The sequence below is a fragment of the Bos indicus genome, chromosome 1, assembly GCF_029378745.1.
Source record: "Bos indicus isolate NIAB-ARS_2022 breed Sahiwal x Tharparkar chromosome 1, NIAB-ARS_B.indTharparkar_mat_pri_1.0, whole genome shotgun sequence".
Classification (NCBI taxonomy): domain Eukaryota; kingdom Metazoa; phylum Chordata; class Mammalia; order Artiodactyla; family Bovidae; genus Bos; species Bos indicus.
This window is the reverse complement of record NC_091760.1, coordinates 4,980,453-5,001,817: the sequence shown is the minus strand read 5'-3', so window position 1 is coordinate 5,001,817 and position 21,365 is coordinate 4,980,453. Positions and strand designations below refer to the sequence as shown.

The 21,365-nt window shown below is 45.1% G+C and overlaps 1 protein-coding gene across 11 annotated transcripts in view; it reads right to left on the bottom strand.

Moving 5' to 3' along the window:
- TIAM1 (TIAM Rac1 associated GEF 1) overlaps positions 1-21,365 on the bottom strand; it is a 466,993-nt gene that overhangs the window by 158,499 nt on the left and 287,129 nt on the right. For 10 of the 11 annotated variants that reach the window (XM_070785816.1, XM_070785836.1, XM_070785822.1 and 7 more), the window contains 2 exons: positions 13,393-13,570; positions 1,160-2,133 (listed from right to left, as the gene is read on the bottom strand). In XM_070785816.1, the coding sequence (XP_070641917.1) occupies positions 1,160-2,122 (963 nt within the window). In that variant the 5' untranslated portion in view covers positions 2,123-2,133; positions 13,393-13,570. Of the gene's footprint in view, positions 1-1,159; positions 2,134-13,392; positions 13,571-21,365 lie in introns of those variants that run through there. The other variant, XM_070785858.1, reaches the window with a different exon arrangement.

Below are 21,365 nucleotides of genomic sequence, written 5' to 3'. Positions count from 1 at the left end.
GAGGTGCAACATCACCCTGCTGGCCAGGTCAGAGCACACCTGCTGATTTCCAGCTGACCTCAGTGGTATTCACTGCTCACTCTGGGGGCCAATACACCTTTCAGGGCAAAGGAGCCCCACCTGGATTCCGGATCCGAAATGCCATCCTGTAAACTACCAACCCATCCTCAACATGAGCCAGGACTCCTGGAACCCTGCTCCAGGACCAGAAAAGGACTGATGCAGGCAGGATTACTTGACATGTCATTAGCCTTGTGACACTGGGTTGGTCACAAAGTTTGTACAGGGGTGACCAGACCCCCGAATGAACTTTTTGGCCCGCCCAATTATCAGTAATGATTAGGGAATACGAGGGCACTCTTTGTTTTATTAGCAAGACACATTTTAAATCTTTGAAAACGCTTTCACACGCACACCATCATGCCCCAGACCCTGAAGCAGCTGGGTCAAGCATCTTCACCCCAGTGCTCCGAAGAGCACCTGGAAGTCAGGTTTTTGCCCAAGGTCAGAAGCCAGTTGGCTGCAGAGCAGACCTGGAACCCACCCATGTTATTCCTCCTGCAACACCTCCCTCCAGAGAGAGAGGGCTGGCCAGCATCGCAAAGGAACAGGAAATTGAAATGGCTCCCGGGAAGGCAGTCAGCCTGCCAACCTCGGACAGAAGCTGACAAATGACCAGAGCCGGCCCCGAATCAAAAAAGGCTTCCTCCAAGGAGCCGCCTGCCGACTAACCTCTTCCCACCTGCGGCGCGGGAGAAATAAGCTCCAAGAGTCCACAGCCCACCATCCCCATCTGTCCACGGAGAGAAAACCACGTTAGGAAGGAAGCACAGAACCAGTGAGATGCTGCTCAGAGCTGAACTGGAGAGGCAGTTTCCCCATACGAACTTATCAGCTTCATTCCCACTCCTGTCACCTCACCCCCCCCCCCCCCCACACACACACAGAAGCTTCTTCCTGAATCCCCACCCCTTCAGCAACAGAACTGCAAGAGGGGCGAAGCAGCAGACAGACGAATCTTCAGAGAGGCAGCACCCACCAGGGAAAAAACTGTGTTTAACACGCAGCTACAAGATGGGAAACCTTCTAAGAGCCCAATCATGCACTTCGAGTCATGCACCAGTTTCCAAAATACCAAAACAGATTCCAGGCACTTTACCTGAGTGGTTTTTGCTCTTCTGCCTTGCATGCTGCTGCTATGGCTAATCTGTGGGTTGGTGGCACCTTCAGAGAGACAGTGAGATTTCCTACACGGGAGTGTGTTATAATTACTGTAGGGGAGAGCCTCTTCAGCGGCAGCTGGTGGCATCTTATGGTTCGCGAGATCGGGGATGTCAGACACCAAATTCCGACAGTAGCCTGCAAGTTTGCTCCTGGGTCCCCCGTTTGCCGTCACCCCAGAGTTCTTCTGAGCGTACAAGTCTCCCAGCGAATTGGCCCGTTGACAGGCACTGAGCTGCCGCGGACTCGCCCGGGTTTCCATCGCCCGAGCCTCCTCGCAGTCTTTCTCCTCGGCGGAACCCAAGATCTCTTCGTTGCTTGTTAAATGTTCTTGGCTCAGATCAGACAGTGAGAATTCCAGGCTGTCCTCCCGCCAGATGTCTGCGGATTTGGAGCGTTTCTTCTTAAAGCTCGCTGTCTCCATGAACGTGGGTCCGTTGGAGGCATAGGGGCGCTGCCGCCTGCCGCCCTCCGCCAAGTACGTCGCGTCATCCCCGTAAAGCCGGCTGTCTTCCGAGTCTGGCATGCTCTGCACGGAGGCTGCTGTGAGGACGATGCTGCTGTCCACGCTGGGAGCGACGGAGGAATCGGTGTAAGACACGGGTCTCAAGCCCACATCCACTCGGTCCACCCAAATGGGGCTCCCGAAGTCCTCGAGGGTGCCTTCCTGGGAGAAGGGCTCCAGGCCATTTTCAGCCAGGGACTGGGGGATGCTGGGGGTGCTGCTGGACCGGGTACTCACTTCGGAGTTCCTGTGGATCACCTTGCCGGAGGAGGCGTGCCTGGTCCGCCGTGCCTTGTGCGACAGGCGCAGGGATCGCGACGTGTGCTTGCGCCCCAGGACCGCGTGCTTGTCTCCATAGAACTCATGCACGACACTTTGACTTTCTGCGTTTCCCATGGTTTTATGGTCTGTAGCAAGGAAAAAAAAAAAGGAGAGGATCACTGAGTCACCCATGGGTACGGGCGGTTAACGGGAAGAGCTCGGTACCTACAGAGGGCAGACAGCTTGACAGGTAACAGCGGCGCCTATATGCACCTGGCAGGCACTTGGACTCAACGCGGCAGCAGGTGAGAACTAACATCACCGACTGAGACTACTCCTGCGGAGATGTGAAATAAGAACATAAATAAGGCCATGGGGGATGACACGGGTCTCTGCCGGGGGAGGGGAGCAGCACTCCAGGCATGGCACAGACTTGCTTTCCTAAAGCTGGCAACACCTGCTTTCTTCTCCCTAACCTCTAGAGTTGTCTATTTAAAGCTCGACGCCTCTCCACCAACTAAAAACTCTAAAAAGTACAAACCAAGGTGTCTGCTCCAAATGAGTAACGTTCTGTTTGAAATGACATATTTCAAAAAACCAGGCGAAACTCCGAGATGCACTGGATAAAGGTCCTTCCTCCCCATAGGTTTCCGTTTCATCCTGACTTCATCTACACTTCAAAATCAATCAAAAACGGGAAAGCCCAAGATGTGAAGTCCAGTCAACTCTTCCTGATAAAGTCAAAAAGAAAAGGGGTTTTTTACCTTTAATGCCACAACTTTCTGAAAACCTTAACAGGGGAAGGGGGGCGAAGTGGGAGAGGGAGAGGGAGATGCCCAAAACAAAACAGAAACCCCACTCTCTGCCCGGCAGCAAACTAATGGGTTCATTTCTGGGAGCAAATCCAACTGGAGAACATTAATCTGGTACAGAGTGCCCTGCACACAGAAATTCACATGATGAAATCACCAAATGCGATTCAGCCTTTTGGAGCTACCCAGGTTAATTCAAGTCCTTTCCTTAACATTGTTCCGGTCTCTCTCATTGGTCTGAGGGCTGTTACCCACAGTGAGAAATTAAAACATCCTCAAAGCTCGACAAGTATGACTGTATTTAGCCTTATTCTCCTTGCTCTGCAGTGAGGTTTCTCTAGACCATTTCAACTGTATACACTTAGGATACACACATGAAAATGGTCAGAAAGGAGAGAAGAAAAATAGAACAGCTGAGCGCATCCCTGAGTTGATGTGTATAATCATTTACACGGTTGTTCATTCAGAAAATATATATACTGGGACTTCCCTGGTGGTCCAGTGGCTAAGATTCCATGCTTCCAATGCAGGGGGCCTGGGTCTGATCCCAGGTCAGGGAACCCAGTGGCTCAGATGGTAGAGAATCTACCTGGCAATGCAGGAGACACTGGTTGGATCCATAGGTGGGGAAGATCCCTGGGAGGAGGGAATGGTTACCTACTGCAGTATTCTTGCCTGGAGAATCCCCATGGACAGAGGAGCCTGGAAGGCTACAGTTCATGGATGGGTCACAAAGGGTCAGACAGGACTGAACGACTAACGCTTTCACTTTCACAAGGAACTAGATCCCACAGGTGGCAACTAAGATCCCGTATGCCAGCAACTAAAAGATTCAAAGTGCCAAAACTGGAGACCTGATGTAGCCAAATAAATCCTTTTTTTTTTTTTTTTTTTAAACAAAGAGGTGGGGATGGAGCCCGGATGCTCATGCCAGCTTCTGCCCTGACTGGCTGAGCAATCTTGAAAACTGTTTAAAAGAAGAAAAGAAAGAAAGAAAATAAATACTGCATAGCTACCATGTTCCAGAAACCAGAAATACAGCAGAGAAAAAAAGACACACATTCTCCACTCTCATGAAACTGATACTCCAAGCCAGGGAAGGGATACAATAAACAAAAAAGCAAAAGGTACAGAGGGAAACAGGAACAAATTTATTGGACCTATTACACTCTGAAACCCCCTGCAATATAATATATTCCTTCCCAATGCTCCAGAACCACTCTACAATCCTACTCTTCAGTCTCAAAGGTTGCTTAAACTCCTACAAGCACATCTTTACAGAAATGAAATTTGTGGCAACAAGAAGGGAAAAACCTCCATTGAATGTTCCGATGAGTTCAGAGGTAACTCATACAGACACCAGATGTGAAGCTATTCCCATACTGGAATATTCTCTACCAGGTCACACATCATATGATTCTGAGAGCGAAGTTTCCAAGAAAGAGAATCATCCTTTTACTAGTAGCAAATATACTTCAAAGCAATAAGTTCACGCCCCTCTGGCTGGTACCTTTAAGAAGCAAGAAAAAAACATAGAGACTCAACTCAGTACAGGGAAAATGAAAAGATTCATGGTCCATGTGTGACCATTTATGTGATCTATATTCCTAAGAATATCATGTGCTACATTTTTACAAGTAAAATATTTTAACAAGCATCTAAAGTAAGGCTAAAAGCCATGACCAGTGTCTCAGGGTTCTTGATTTTTTAAGGGTATAGCTTTCCTGATAACTCAGTTGGTAAGGAATCCGCTTGCAATGCAGGAGACCCTGGTTCAATTCCAGGTTGGGAAGATCCCCTGGAGAAGGGAAAGGCTACCCACTCCAGTATTCTTGCCTGGGAAATCCCATGGACAGAGGAGCCTGGCTGGCTACAATCCATGGGGTCGCAAAGAGTCAGACACGACTGAGTGACTTTCACTTGAAGATACATAGATGGGGACTTCTCTGGTGGTCCAGTGGTTAAGAATCTGTCTGCTAATGCAGGGGACACAGGTTCCAGCCCTGGTCCAGGAACTAAGATTCTACATGCAGCAGGGTAACTAAGCCTGCATACCACAACTACCGAAGCATGCGTGCCTAGAGTCTGCAAGAAGAGAAGCGCACCCCCAACAGAGTAGTCCCCACTCAACGCAACTAGAGAAAGCCTGAACACAGTCTAAAGAAGACCCAGCACAGCTAAAAGAAAAAAAGAAAGATACCTGAATGTGTCTATGCATCTATATGTTTTGCCAAGGAATAAATAAAAGTTTAGAAAAAGTATTAGCCACAGTCCCATTTTAAGAATCACATAGATTTAAACTCAAAAGAGGGAAAGAATGGAGGTGACAGAAACCACGGTGTAGAAAGGCAAAGCTGTCACCCCAAATATGCTCAAATGGACCCCCCAATATGCTCGGATGGAGCCCCCCCCCCTTCTGCTGTATACAAAAGTTTGCAAATATAAATTGACAGACATATTCTCAACAACAAATTTCTGGTTAGGCTTGTTTCTGCCAACAGAAAACTAATCAAGTTAAAAGCCTCAGGAGCAGTTTCCTAAAGCAAATGGCCCCAGCCTTCAAGAATTACAGCGTTCCCTGCATCGCTCTGATGGGTCTGTTATATTAATAGCATTTTTAGTAGCAAGATTCTTTTCAGCCAGCCAAGGTAGGAAAGAAGCCATTTTTATCTTCAGAACTAGAATTTAGAGATGAATACCAAATCTCTTAAATCCTACCAAGAGCGATTCTCAGGGGATGATCTAAGTCGAGTCAGCAGGAAGTTTGAAGCAACTCAAGTTAGGAGAAAAATGTTCCTAGGGACTGCCGAAACACCCCTTCCTTTAAGAGCTTTCCCCCAAAGGTCAGTGCGACTCATGAAGGCCCATGTGGGGGTCAGTGGGGGACCCTGAAACAACACAAGCATGAAAAATGAAAATTGCTCACTGCATACAACAGACACAATCTCCCCTTTCAGGGATGACCCCATCCCACAGGCAACCCACAGAACACTGGTGATTTGAGAGCCCTAATCTTCTCCACGTACAAATGGCAAATGCCATCTACTTTCACCATCTTCACATTCCCCCACTCTCTCCTACCTAACTCTTATCATTTACTTACAACAAACCAAAACAGCCTGGTTTACACTTTACATTTACACAGTCTTTATTTGTTTCTCTGAATCTGGAAGCAACTTTGGTTAGAAAGTGGCTTACACTTTTTTTTTGAAGCCTCTATCGAGAGTGCTTCCCTGATAGTTCAGAAGGTAAAAGAATCTGCCTGCAATGTGACAGACCTGGATTGGATCACTGGGTTGGGAAGATCCCCTGGAGAAGGAAACGACAACCCACTCCAATTATTATCCCCTGGGGAAATTCCATGGACAGAAGAGCCTGGCTGAGCTACAGTCTGTGGGGTTGCAAAGAGTCAGACACGTCTGAGCAATGAACACTCACACTCATAGAGACTACAAGTGTTCCATGCATGATAAGGAGTCAAAAAATGCTCATGCACTTTAGAAACAAAAGTACAAGGTAGTGATCAGTACTTAGCCAACAAAATCACCACACAGTCACTAGGAAAGAGGGGAAAGATTAAGGGGGGAGAGGACAGGCTGAAATGCAAAAACTGGGCTAGAAATGGACAAGCAGGGACTTCCCCTCGTGGTCCCGTGGTTAAGATTTCGCCTTCCAACACAGAGGGTGGGGTTTTGATCCTTGGTCATGGAGCTAGGATCCCATATGCCTCTGAAGCCAAAAAACCAAAACATAAAACAGAAGAAATATTGTAACAAATTCAAGAGTGTAATAAACTCAATTTGTAACAACTTGAAAAGCAGAGCCTCAGAACACAGATACATGATGGCAAGCTAGAAAATGTTACCATTTTTTAAACTCATTCAACTCCCTATTGACTTCCTTAGGGAAAATATTAGTGGCCTCAAACAGCTTGCACTTGCAGAGGGTAGTTAGGGGGAGGCATATTAAGCAGGAGGTGGTGGGCAAGACTGTAACACAGGGACAACTGTCTGAATTTAAACCTCAAATCTTAAACTTTCTTTCCAGTCCTCTAAGATACAGCTTCCTGGCTTCCCCAGAGCCTTTGTTCATGCTCTTTCCTTGGCCTCCAACTCTCCAGCCTTCAGGCATCTACACCTGGCTCGCTCTTTCCAGATCTTGACTCAAATGTCACCTTCTTAAAGAGATCTTTCCTAGCATCTCTATCCAAAATGACCCCTTGGAGCTCAACACTTCCCACCCCTCTTCTTTGCTTCCCCCCTACTCCTTAACATTTGTCATAACTGTCTCAAAAAATGTTTTTCATTTCCTTATTTTTTTTTTATTCTATATCTGTCCCCACTAGAACCTAATTAAGCATCAGGGAGGCAGAAAGTTAGTCTCGAGTGTTGCTATATTCTCAGTGCCTAAAACACTGCCTGAAAGGCACTAGGAGCTCAGTAGGAAAACACAGAATGAATGAATGACAAAGTTTAATCTAGAATGTAAAAAACCAAACTCACACAGCTGCAAGAGAAAAGCGATGAGGGTGTTAGCATAATGTAAACTAGAGAAAAGACACACTGGCCTTAAAAATGCCAGCTCTCCTACATGAGAGTGCCCAGAAAATGCACCCATTTCCAGACTGTGTGCTGTTCTCTATGTCTCCTCCACCTGCAGACTGGTGTAGGTCCCTCAGCCCAGGCCCCTGGGTTTGGGATCACCCTGATTCTGTGAGCTGAGCTGATGGTTTCAGCCTGCCCTGCTCCACTGTTCTCCCCAACCTTCAATCACCTAGGCAGAGACTCATGGCCTCGCCTTTGTCTCATTTCACTTAATTCCTACATCCCTCCTCCTTTTGGAGGTTTAAGAAAGGGGGTTGGAATTGAGAGAGTACCTCTCCTCCATGTCGGGGAGACAGCTCAGGACTGAGCAGCCTGAGATGATCCAGAGGAAAATACTGACAAAGGAGACCTAGTGACATGATGGGGAGGCGTCATTTGAAAGTAGAGGCGGTCCAAAAAAATCAAGAGATTCTTAGGGTCAGAGACCAAGGACACTAGAGAGAGGATGAATTCTCCATTCTTCCCAACACCATGACCTTTCTCCTTAAGTCATGAGCTAAACTTTTCATAGTAACTTCCTTTAAATCCCATCAAAGTAAATACACAGCAAAAGAGTAAAAAAGTACTCCCATCAAAATAAGTGCACAGTGAAAGTACTTAAAGGAACTTTATCAATCAGTATAGGCAGCACTGTGTGCAACAGACAAGACATGGAAGCAGCCTAAAGGTGCGCTGACAGATGAATGGATAAAGATGTGGTGGACCTGTGCAATGGAATACTGCTGCTGCTAAGTCACTTCAGTCGTGTCTGACTCTGTGCGACCCCGGAGACGGCAGCCCACCAGGCTCCCCTGTCCCTGGGATTCTCCAGGCAAGAACACTGGAGTGGGTTGCCATTTCCTTCTCCAATGCATGAAAGTGAAAAGTGAAAGTGAAGTCACTCAGTCGTGTCCGACCCTTAGCATGGACTGCAGCCCACCAGGCTCCTCCGTCCATGGGGTTTTCCAGGCAAGAGTACTGGAGTGGGGTGCCATTGCCTTCTCCACAATGGAATACTACTCAGCCATAAAAAGGAATGAAATAACGCCATTTGCAGCAACATGGATAGACCTAGAGATTATTATCCTAAAGGAAGTGAGCCAGACAAAGACAAATAGTATGTTGTTGCTTATATGCTGGATCTGAAAAAAAGAACATACAAATGAACTTATTTACAAAACAGACCCACAGACACAGAAAATAAACCTATGGTTACCAAAGGGGAAAGGAGGGAAGAGATAATTAGGAGTTTGAGATGAATACATACACACCGCTGCTGCTGCTAAGTCGCTTCAGTCGTGTCCGACTCTGCGTGACCCCGTAGACGGCAGCCCACCAGGCTCCCCCGTCCCTGGGATTCTCCAGGCAAGAACACTGGAGTGGGTTGCCATTTCCTTCTCCAATGCTTGAAAGTGAAAAGGGAAAGTGAAGTCACTCCGTCGTGTCCGACTCCTAGCAACGCCATGGACTGCAGCCCACCAGGCTCCTCCGTCCATGGGATTTTCCAGGCAAGAGTACTGGAGTGGGGTGCCATTGCCTTCTCCGATATACACACTACTATACATAAAATAGATAACCAACAAGTACCTGCTGTATAATACAGGAAACTATATTGAATATTTTGATACAATCTTTAAGGGGAAAGAATCTGAAAAGTAAATAGCTTTACCACTATGCTGTACACCCTAAACTAACACAATTTAACACACACACAAAAAAAGTACAGTCATTAGGGTGGTTCGTAGATACATCAGATAGGTGATTCTTTCTCAGGGACTGCTTTTATAGATTTATTAGCCTACTAAGCCTTATGTAATAAAATGATATAAAACTATTTACACACTTTGGAAAAAAGTCTCAAATCCCTAGCTTTGGTAGTTTGCGGAAATTAAGATGCAACCATTAAGAGAGGCTAGGTGAAGAGTATGCTTACTGTGTTCAATTTCATGTGGATCTATAATTATTTCAAAATAAAAAGTTAAAGCTGTCACTCACTGGGAGTTTCTGGTCAAGGGAAAATTTTGTTTAAAAGTGACAATGCTGCCAAATGAAGCTTTTTGAATCCTCTTTTTCAACAAATTATGCAATAAGAAAATAAGCACTCACAGGGCATTATCTGGCACAAGGTCATCAGGAAACAGACAGCAAACACAAAACAAGGTCCAAAGTGAGAGTCAATGGGGAAGCAGGGTGATTCGCTAGGGACAGGGCTTCTGTCTTTAACAGTCGTGAACAAAACTGAAGTACTATTTATAGTACCTGGTGGCAGCCAAGATGAAGTAAGACACAGTGGCTGGTCTTTCTTCCAATGATAAAGATTTAAAACCTCTGAACCAAAGTAAAAAGCAACTACCTGAGGCTTCCAAAGAATAAGCAAAAGCAGGTAAGTCGGGGATGGGAAGAAACACAAGGTCTTCCCTGGTGCTTCAGTGGTTAAGAATCCACCTGCCAATGCAGGAAACATGGGGTCAGTACCTGCTCTGGGACAATCCCACGTGCAGAGAGGCAACGAGTAAGCCCCCACTTGTGGAAACTAGCAATGAGGACCCAGTGCAGCCAAAAATAAATAAACAAGCAATAAAACTGAAGAAGCCACTCTACCGAGAGTAGGTTTCCCATTTCGGTTTGTATTACTCTCATTTCTCTTCCAGCCTTGCATGGAGGGTGAGCACACAGTCCGTGCATGCATGCTGGGTCGCTTCAGTTGTGTCCAACTCTTGGCGGCCCCGTGGACTGTAGCCCACCATGACCCCATGGACTGTAGCCCACCAGGCTCCTCTACCCATTGGATTCTCCAGACAAGAATACTGGAGTGGGTGGCCATACCCTCCTCCAGGGGATCTTCCTGACTCAGGAATCGAACTCTCACCTCTTCTGTCTCCTGAATTGGCAGGCCGGTTGTTTACCACTGGTGCCACCGGGAAGCCTGAGCACACAGCTAGCCATAACAAAAGCAGCAAAACTCACAAGATGTGCCCTGTCATTCTGGCCAAAGAAATCGAGACTGGGGATCCCTGCAAGCCAAAGAGTGAGGGCGATCTCAGAGAAGACAGAGGTGGAGGAAACTAATCAGCTAATGTCATGTATAAACCTACCCAAGTCCCAGCTCACTCCTCAGGTGCATGTGCCTGGGACTGACCCAGAGAAAGACAGCAAAGGTTTGGCGAACTGAGCTATGACATAAACACAGCTCACCTCTCAGTCTAACTCCCAAGTGGTGCGTGTGTGGACAAGGCCACAACTTTGGAGCAAAGGCTTTGAAAACTGAACTGACATCAGACCTACCACCCACAGGAGGTCAAACAGAACTTGCCATCTGAACCTAGCCAGGTTGATTGCTTACTAATATAGGAAAAAAAGAAAATTCAACATTCTCCAGATGATTTTAACAGGACCTAGATTCTCCCAATGTAATACTCGAAAGTGTCCACAATGCATTCCAAAGAACCAGGAAAATCTAATCAGTTCTCAGGGGAAAAGACAATCAATAGATGCCAACCCCAAAGTGACCCAGATGTTGGAATTATCAGGCTTTTAAAGCAATTAGTATAACTGTGTTCTCTGAGTAATAGTAAACACTCCTGAAATAAATGAAAATTGTAACTCCTTGGAACATCTATGAAAGATCTCTGTGAACATCAATTATTATGTATGAGTGGAGAAGGAGAATACAAATTAAAAAGAAAGGTAAAATATTTTTAATTTGATCCACAATACAAAACTAGCTGCATTTTTTAATCATCAGATGTGAAGTTTTCTTGGTATTGCATGAGAAAACATTTGAGTTAACAGAAACTCACCCATGGTCAAGGTCTCTGGGCAGAGAGAACAAAGAAAAACACTACTATAACTATAGATTGTTCAGAGGAAAAAAGAGAGAAAGAAAGAAGATACAAGAGAAACAAAAAATAACCTCATCACTTTGCAGACTAAGGAGGTTATAATAATATTTTTATGGTTTAGGATGTCTAATTCCCTAGATGAGACCAGAAGTTCAAGCGGTACTCCAGACAGCAAAATGCCCCACCCTTTAGCTGAACAACAGGAAAGCTCCACATGATTAAAGCCCAGCCTTGTGGGTCAGCTTGCTGGGGCTTGCCCTGTTCAGAAGTAGATAATCAAAAAGATAATTATATTATTAGGGTCAATCACCTCTGGAGCAAAACTCTTATTCTCAGGAAGTAAAAACTTATATTTGAGATGCATCTCCAAGATACTGGCTTTGAGGAGATTAAAATTCTAAAGACGCTAATATTTTACCTTCTTTCTCTCTCTCTCATAAACACACACACACACGAAGAGGGAGAGAGAGACACATAGAGAATATATAGACCTGTGTAAAAAATTTTAAAGTTAGCATCCTAGATAGAGATTATGGGGTAATTTAATTTTCAAAAGTATACTTTGCTTTTCGTATTTTCCAAAGCAACTACACTAAAGCTATAATTCACTGTTTTGGTCATGCTGCACATGAGATCTCCGTTCTCTGATCAGGGATAGAACCTGCACTCCCTGCAGTGGAAGCACAGAGCCTTAATCGACTGCCAGGCAGGTCCCTTACCTAGAATTCAGTTATGGCAAAGAAAAGAATAAACGCTTTAAGTCCCTAGGTTTCTTGGATAATTCTCAGAGAGTGAGGATGGGGACACCAGGCTGACAGCTAAAGCAAAAAAGCACCAAACCCAAACTTAAAGCAGATGACTTGAGAAAATTACCCAAGATAAAGAAGAAAAGACTACCGAGCTTGGATTTCACCATCCTTTCTCGACATTCCAGTGGCGCTCTGCTTGATCTCCTCCCATTCCGTCTGTGCACGGTTATTTGTACATTGGCACACTTGTCTTTCTTTGCATGAACCCCTTATTTTATTACAAGCTCCCAGTGGCAGGGACCATGCCTTACTCATTATTATATTGGCCATCTAAGTGAACTGGAGTTTTAGTACTGCTTTTTTCAATGGGATGCTCACCTCTCAGATTGTCTATAACAAGAATATTTCAAAAATATAAAGCATTAGAGCCCACAGTGGGCACAAGATGACCCAGCTTATATTCAAGTCAAAGTTAACTATTAAAACATGGTTTCTCTTGTTGGTAAGGGTACTATAGAATATGAACATAGGGCATCTAATGATGTATACAAATTATAATTGTTAATAATAAAATTTTTCACTCCCTCCTGAGGTATTTAAGAACTTATTAAAATAAACGTAATGATTACCCTTCTATGATTTGAAAACAGACCTCCGAAATTGCAGGAGAAAGGATGAAATGTATTTATTTCAAAGTTAAATTTGAAGCAAAAATCACAAGACAACAGATTGCAAATTTAAAATTAGATTCTAGTGGGAGGGCTTGGTTTCAAGCCTGTTTTTTCCCTACTGGAGGCTGAGCCTGAAGACAGGGTAAGGGGGTTGGGGGGAGAGCGGGGGGAGGAGAGCTAAGATTAAACTGAGACAAAGTTCTGAAAGTTTTAGCTAAATCTTTACAAACCCATGAAAAGTATTTTGCCAAGTCACACACAAATACCCCTAACACAGGAGACTAAACAGGAAAGTTTTGCAACAAATAAAAGATGATCTTTGATTTAGAAAGATTATTATTTTGACTGCATTTATTTTGCTTTTTAAGAGATTATCTAAACCAGAAACAAAACATGTCATTGTTCTGAAGTAAGATTTTTGAAGCCGGGTTTACCTTTTTTAAACATAATCCCATCTAAAGATGGTAAAGCTTGGGAATAAATTTCAAAGATCCCTGAGAGCAATTCACAGAGGGAAAAAGATAGGTACCTGCTTTTTCTTTTCTTTTTTTTTTTTTTTAGTTTTAATGCTAATACTTTTGAATTGCTAGATGGGCATAACCTTAATCCAAAAAAGTGAGTTCAAATTCTTTTTCCCACAAGCTGCATACACCATGACAATGCCGTGGTACCTGTCTCACCACCTCTGAAGCATTACGTTTAATTCATGGAGGTATACACAGGCTCAAGCACACATTCACAAACTTACCTTACAAGGCAACAACGGTTCCCAGCCCAACTTGCCCCAAGAGCACTGTGGCATTTAGATACGGAGCCTGGTGATGATGTCAGGATGAACACTGACGGTGGCTAGGAAGTGTCTCAGCACCTGCCCCTGGAGCTGGCCATCACAGTCTCATCTGCGTCTATGCAGCTATGCCAAAAACCTGGAGAGGGCAGAAAAAAGAAAGCCACTATTCAGCCAGAACACAGGAAACAGGAATTTTCCATCAAATCTATTTACATAAATTCTCCAACATCCATTTCATGTGAAATAGCACACCCCAGACCAAACAATGCAACATTCAGCTACAGGTCTAAAATGACAGGCATAAATCCATAAATATAAGCATGATTACGTTTACAGTAATAAATCGCTCTACAAACTCAGTCATATTTTATCATTTTATTTTGTCTCTACAGATGAAAGTATCAGGTAACAGAAATCAATTTCAGTAGCATGATCTCATGGTTCCCTCTTCTTTTTAAAGTGTTATTGGCATACACGTGCTTTACAATGTTGTGTTAGTCTCTGCTGTAGAGCCATGATCAAAACCATACACAAACAGTAAATGCTGGAGAAGGCGTGGAGAAAAGGGGTGTTGGTGGGTAGAAATGCAGACTGGGGCAGCCACTGTGGAGAACTGCATGGAGGGTCTTTAAAAAACTAAAACCAGAACTACCATACAACCCAGCAATCCCACTCCTGGGCATAGGCTTGGAGAAAACCCTAATTCCAAAAGGTACCTGCACCCCTACACTCATGATCCCCTTTGAATCTTTCAAACATCTCAACAAACAGAAATGAGTGACAGGAAACCAGGGAGTCTCAGTTACTCTCAAAGCAGAGCTATAGCTATCACAGAAGTTGAAGAAGATGCTAAAAGACAGTAAAACAAAAGACCAAATTCAATGATAGACCTTCTCATCATATACATGGGGTACTGCTGAGAATTCGTGCTCACGAACTCTCATGTTTTCAAAATAAGCTCCATGAACAGGCATTGTGAGTGGTCTTTGTTTTCTAAAACCTGGCTTCTGGTGAGACTGGAGATGCTAAGACAGGAGAGGGGCTTCTAATGGCTCAGTGGTAAAGTATCCGCCTGCCAATGCAGGAGATGCAGGTTCAATCCTTGGGTTGGGAAGATCTCCTGGAGAAGCAAATGGCAACCCACTCCAGTATTCTTACCTAGAAAATTCCATGAACAGAGAAGCCTGATGAACTACAGTCCATGGTGTCGCAAAAGAGTCAGACACAACTTAGTTGACTAAACTACAAGATAGGAGAAAGCCCCAAGGGCTTCCTGGGGGTGGCTGCCTCTTATTCCTCTCCTACAGATCATTCCTGTGGGGCTGCCCACAACTAGCACCTATAACTGGTAGCCTCATTAAGGTAGAACTCAAGATGACAAACAGCTTGCAGAGAAACACACAGAAAATTGCCTACTGTTGTGGAAGGTGGTCACATCAAGACAGTAAATAAATAAATATCCATATCCATAGAAGATAGCATAGTAAGTGAAGTTCCTGTTCACCCTATCTTGGAAAATATGCTACTTTGCTGTGAACCTGGTGAATCACACTTGCCAGGAGAGGAACACGAGTTCTCAGCAATACGCCATTATTACCCTCCAGTTCATGTCCTTGCCATAATTCCCCCGCTGCTGTCCTGTTCCCTCTCTTTTCCCAGGCATCCTCCTTAAGCTGCTCTCTGCAAAGTTTTACATTTTCAAAGCAGTTCCTGAATTGCTTAGGAACTGGCAGAAATTAATAAGCAACAGCCCATTTATATTGAAATGGACTCATTACTGTGCCAGCTGCCAATAATTTGCAAGGGCTGGATTCTTGCTGGCAAACCAGGCCTGCAGGCGGCTGTCCTCCACCTGCACATGGAGGCTGATAATGCATTTTTTATACTTGAAAAAAGAAAAAGTACATATTCTGCTACCAGAACTGAAATGTTTCTCTATTATAGTCTTCTATTCCCTGAGCAGAAAAACGCTATGGGGAAGAAAGTGAAAGTTATCAGGCATTGTTTAAAAAATATGTAGGAAGACAAAACCCAGTCTATCTGGGATCTGGGATCCTTTTTTCTCCCCCTGATTCTGATGGAAAAAGTATTTTGACCTGTGACCCATAGAACTGACCCCATGATATAAACAGATGAAGAGAACATATTTGCTCTTTGTGATCAGCAAATATGCTAAGATTGCAACGAGTCACCAAGGATTCAATCTGTATCAAGTACTCACAGTGGATGGATTAACTCCACCATAGCCTTGTGAATATACACCACAACAACCTGAGAACCATCAGGATTCGGGTTTTCTTTACAAGCCGCAAAGAATCCACCCTCAACAGGAGGTAGTCAGGCTTCCTGGGTGGCTCAGTGGTAAAGAATCTGCCTGCCAATGCAGGAGACACAGGTTTGAGCCCAGGTCTGGGAAGATTCCACATGCCATGGAGCAACTGAGCCAGTGCGTCACAATTACCGAGCCCACGAGCCACAACTACTGAAGCCTGCACGCCCGAGAACCCATGCTCCACCATAAGAGAAGCCTCCGCAAGGAGATACCCACACACCGCAAGGAGGAAGGAGCCCCTGCTCACCGCAACCAGGGAAAAGCCCGCGCGGCACCAAAGACCCAGCACAGCCAAAAGCAAATAAACAAGCAAGCGGCAGGTAAACAGCTAACTCAGTGATGGGAGTTTGAGCCTGGAGTCCCACTGCATGCATCAATCAGGTCAAAACTCAGCTTTGTCACTTACTTGCAAGGTGATTTGCGGCAAACACTAATTATCAGTTTACCCCTCTACAAATAGGGACAAGAATTCCTAAACCATTCTATTGAAATAAGCATTAAATGACACCATCTATGTGACATGATTATTTCAGTGCCAACTCCTTGGTCAGTTCTCAGTAAAAATACTGCATTCTTTTCACTGTTATGCAACATTTGTAAACCATAAGGAAGATGCTACAAGAAAGGCCACTATTAAGGGAAATTCCCTGAAACATGGTACCTAACTCACTGAACTGGGTCTACAGTCTAAGTTGGATGAAACCGATTGCCTCAAATGTGTCATGAGACCAAAGGGGAACTCATTAACCCAGCTGGAAGATGTGATTGACTCAATTCGCCACAGTGCACGCATACATGCAAACCACGCTGACAAAATCTGGCAGAACCAGTAGGACAGCTTGCATTACATTAAGATGACCCCCAGTGAAGTAAACGATAAATGTGCCAAGTTTTACAGTCTCATTCTGATTCATCTCAACTCATAAAGTCAATTTCTGCATCAGGTGTCAAATAACCAGTTTTCACAGGGAAGTGTCTGTGCTGGAGAAGGGGAGGGAATTACCAAGCTAATCCCAGGCTTCAAATAGCTCAAAAATAGACAGGGTCAGAAGTTTCATTACTCCAACCCGAGATGAAATATGACAATGTCAGAAATACAGTGTTCATGGCAGCTAATCCATGGCTTTCCCTAAAATGTCTGCCACACCAGAACTTTCTTTTTCACCTCAGAAAACACTCATGAGAGGCATCCTGTCACTTTTAAGTCCTTGCAAGTTCCAGTAATCAAAGTACACAGAGAAAAGGATATTGTACTTGCCATCAAAATACCCACATCTACACCCCTAGCTCTATTACTTACTAACTTATGTGATCTTGGGCAAGCAAACTACCCATTCCAAAACTTAATAGGAAAAAGAAGGATGTGTAAAACTATCTGCTTTACTTAACATCTACCTGAAAAGGTTGTTTTAAAACAGAAATTAGAGATTCAACATGAAACACTATAAAAGACTACAGAAGTACATTCATTCTTACTCTGTTCATCATGAATAAGTGTCCCCAAATGTTTCATAATTACTAAATGCATGAGAATCAGAACATTTCCCTTCACCCTGAAACTTAAAGTGGGAAGGGAATAGTAGTTTTGGGTCAAAATCCTAAACGAATCAGAAGTCCTGAATATTTTTTATGTGCAATAAGCACCAAAAGAATGTAGATTTTAATATTCACATTTAGTCCAAAAATCAGCCTGGGGTGACTAGATGGACAGATGAATCTAGGACCCTGAAAATTTTTTATTGGTTCAGAAATAGTTAAAGAAAATTCATCAGTCATTTTGTTTGCTGACGTTTTTTTAACTATTATTATGTTAGAGAAAGGACTTAGCAGTGACTTCCAAAGACGCATGATCTAAAATCGAATAGGAGAAACTATCATTGGAAAAATAAAAAGGACCCAAACATTAAGACAAAGTGCAAGGGAACAGAATAAAGGGTAATAAATTTACCTGGGTATCAATTTACCCAGCGGGCTCAACTGGACTGTAAAGTTTTGGTAACAGCCAATCAGATGGGGAAAACAGAGTAGTTGTAAGACTCACAAGGTCCTAATCAAGAGTTCAGAAAAAGCACAAACATTCTAGGTGCTAAGATCAGACAGGAACTTCCACCAGTGGTCCTTCGAGACCACTGTGATACAAGGAGCCATGGGTTTCGGGTTTTGGTTTTGGCTGTGCTGGGTCTTCACTGCAGTGCGTGGGCTTTCTCCAATTGCAGCACATGGGGGCTTCTCCCAAGCTGCAGTGCACAGGCTTCTGTTGCTCTAGAGAGCGCAGGCTCAGAGTTCTGGCCCGTGGGCTCAGGTGCCCCCACACCGTGTGGGATCTTAATTCCCCAACCAGGGATCGAACCCTCGTCCCCTGCATTGGAAGGCAGACTCTTAATCACTGGACCACCAGGGAAGTCCCTGAGTCATATTTTTAGAACCACATCCTTTCAAAGACAAACTTCATATGACTGTTTCTTGTCTTGATAATTGATTCAAGGAAAAAAAAAAAAATCACAGTTCAGGGACAGAAAGGCTGAAGAGGTATGATCCTGCTGAGATGCAACGGCTGCTTACCAGGAAAATCTCTTAGGACGCACGCTTGCTCTCCACAGTACTGGGCTGAGGAGGGGAATCTCGAGTGAGATGGGGCCCCGTGCCCAAATGTGGCTGGTTCCTACTGCCACCTGGCCACCCCTCACCTGGCATAAAGGGACGGTTCCATCGGGGTGAGCTTGTCTGGCTTGTGTGAACACTGAGACTGCGACAAGCACTCCTGAACAGAGAAGAGGAACCCGCCTTCCCTATCAGGTCCACCATGTGACTACTGGGGGCCCTGGAGCAGGACCAAGATTCTCCATGAAGAACTAATCCCTCCACACAGATGGGGGCTTCCCAGGTGACACAGTGGTAAAGAATCCGCCTGCCAACGCAGACCAGGGTTCGATCCCTGGGTCGGGAAGATCCCCTGTAGCAGGAAATGGCCACCCCCTCAGTATTCTTGCCTAGAGAATTCCACGGACAGAGGAGCCTGGTGGGCTACAGTCCATAGGGTCACCAAGAGTCAGACACAGCTGAGCACACGTCTCCCCCCTCATCTCAACAGAGATGAATGAATCATGACAGGGTTTCCAAATTCCTCCTCCCTAAAGCTTGGATGAAATGGTTTTAGCCCAACCATGTTTTCCAAGGCGAGTAAAAAATAGACATCCAAATCGGCCAAACAAAATTCCTGAAAGTTCCCCTATCCAAAGACTGCCCTGATTTTGAGCAACTTCTCAGTATATCCAAATGCATCCCAAGGTAACTGCGAAAAAACATGTTCATAGAATTGATATTCTTAAGCCAGCTAAGTCAGTTGGGAAATTTCCCCTGAAATGATAACTTTAATTTTAGAACAGTGATTCTTTGGCAATACTTAACCAACAGGTTCAGCTGGAATAGACACGACTGTGGTTTCCTAGGAGTCAAGGCAGTGTACTGCAAAGTGAAGTAATATATTCTCCCCCGGCTCAGGGAGATCTACCATTTATGGAATGCTTACTATCTGGCTGGCACCATGTAAGTGACTTTAGACCAAAATACTACTCTCTAAGTTTCCCTTGGTTCTTGGTATTTATCATCTTGCGACTATACTTGGACACGGACAAGTGCCAATGAGTACAACTCAACTCCAGCATTGCATCACCCACTACGAAGTGTTTGGAAACCACCAGTCCCAAAGGGCAGAGTTACACAGCTGGTCATCAGATCTTTCCAAACGCCCCCACACAGCCTGGCTCTGAAAGGGGCTCCAGTGAAGTCCCAGCTTACTGAAATGGATCAGCTTTTTCAGGACAGACCCCAAGAATCATGTAAATTTTCAAGATTCTAAGCAGCATCATTCCTACTCTGAAGCCATGAAGCTACTGAACCCTTGAGAATTCCACCCAACATTCCAAGAGGAGTGACCACAGGACTTAAGAGGCTCAACTCTGGGCTCCCGGCTCAATTTCAAGTCTGAGTCACGTCAAAAAAGCACACCCATGTCATTGAGCACGGAAAAAACTGATCTCAAAAGGAAATGGGAATGGAGCTGCCTGACTGCAGCTAACTTCTACTGCTGAAATCCTTCTTTCACGACTTCACCATATCATGGCTTAAGAGCTCCTAGTGAGAGGAGGTCATCCCATAGAAGACAGTGAGAGGGGATGGTACTCTATTGAAACTGCTTCTGTAACTCCTGCGAAATGTATCAGACTGTTTCACCTTTAAACTGCACTCCCCAACAATCTTCTTGAAAATACACCAATGCCTGAGTTTAGAAGAGATTGCAACCTACAATCGCATCATCCAACAACATCTTTTCCACTCAGCAGACATGAGCCCCATATCCCCATCAGCCTCTCCAGGCACATTTCCTGAGACCCCCACACAGAGTGGGGGAGGGCAGCTACTCTTTCACCATCCAAGACGGAAGCTCAAGGGGAGAGAATCTGGTTTTCGAGGCAAAAGTTGAACCTTGAACAGAGACAGGGGTGTCTCCATCTTACAGGACATGGCCATGGCCTTGAGTGAGCCCTGCAGAGGAAAGGCACCACAAGAGAAAGGATGGTGGCACCCAGCAGCGGCTGCCTGCCTCCAAAGACCCTTCCCCAGGCTCATCCAAGAGGACCCAAATGTAGGAAAACTGCCATTTCCGTGATGCTCTCCAGCCCCCAACAACCTGGCCTCTCCCTTCACCTGTTCTCCAGCAGCCAAGAAGGAAGTCTTTCAGACCAAAAGACAGTCAGGGCGTTAAGCAGTCCTTTTTCTCTTCATCATGAAGCAGAGCGGGACCCTATCATCCCGGCAATTTCAACCCTTCACCACCACACAAGCCACCGCTGTGCGCCCGGGAGCTGCCTTTCCCACTAAGAATGGGAGGATCACTCTGTGAATCAGACAAGAGCTCCCTGGACTGAGGCCACGCATGCAGGTGGCTGGTGTGGCAACTCTGCCTGCCAGCAAGGAGGGCTGGGACCGTCTTTGTCAGAGGACAGGGGAGAGGCCACCAGGCTGGGGTGCATCTGATTCGTGCTGCTGATCCCTGGCACTCTGAGCCTAAAGGGCCCCCAGAAGGCATCGTGCCCTCTCCCCACCTCTCTATCCATCCCCCCGATGGATGCCTGCTCCATAGTCCTTGGGTTCTGTTCCTGCCACTGTGGGATCTGTGTTGGCGGAAGATGTATTCAAGATGGCAAGATTCTCCAGGAGAAAAGGTTACAGAGAGAACTGGTAGACTGGATGCTAAGCAGGGAGAGGAAGGAAGAACAGCTAGAAACGATAAGTTTGTGCACACATTTGCTTCTATGATAGCAAGTGGATTTAATAAAAGTCAAGGAGCAAGTATGACAGCTGGAAAACAGAGCCGCTGGACATAAAAACGGAAGCTGTAATGGGGTCCCCTGCAAGACTGTTGCTAGGGGGACACCAGGAACTTCAATTTCAGTATGTGTTTAGGTGGGAAGATAAGATCTGCAGGGAGGCGGGGGGTGGGGGGTGGCCTGGATAACTGCTTTATAGTGTGGTGTTACTTTTTGCTGTATGACAAAGTGAATCAGCTCTGTGTTTACATACACTCCCTCCCTCAAGG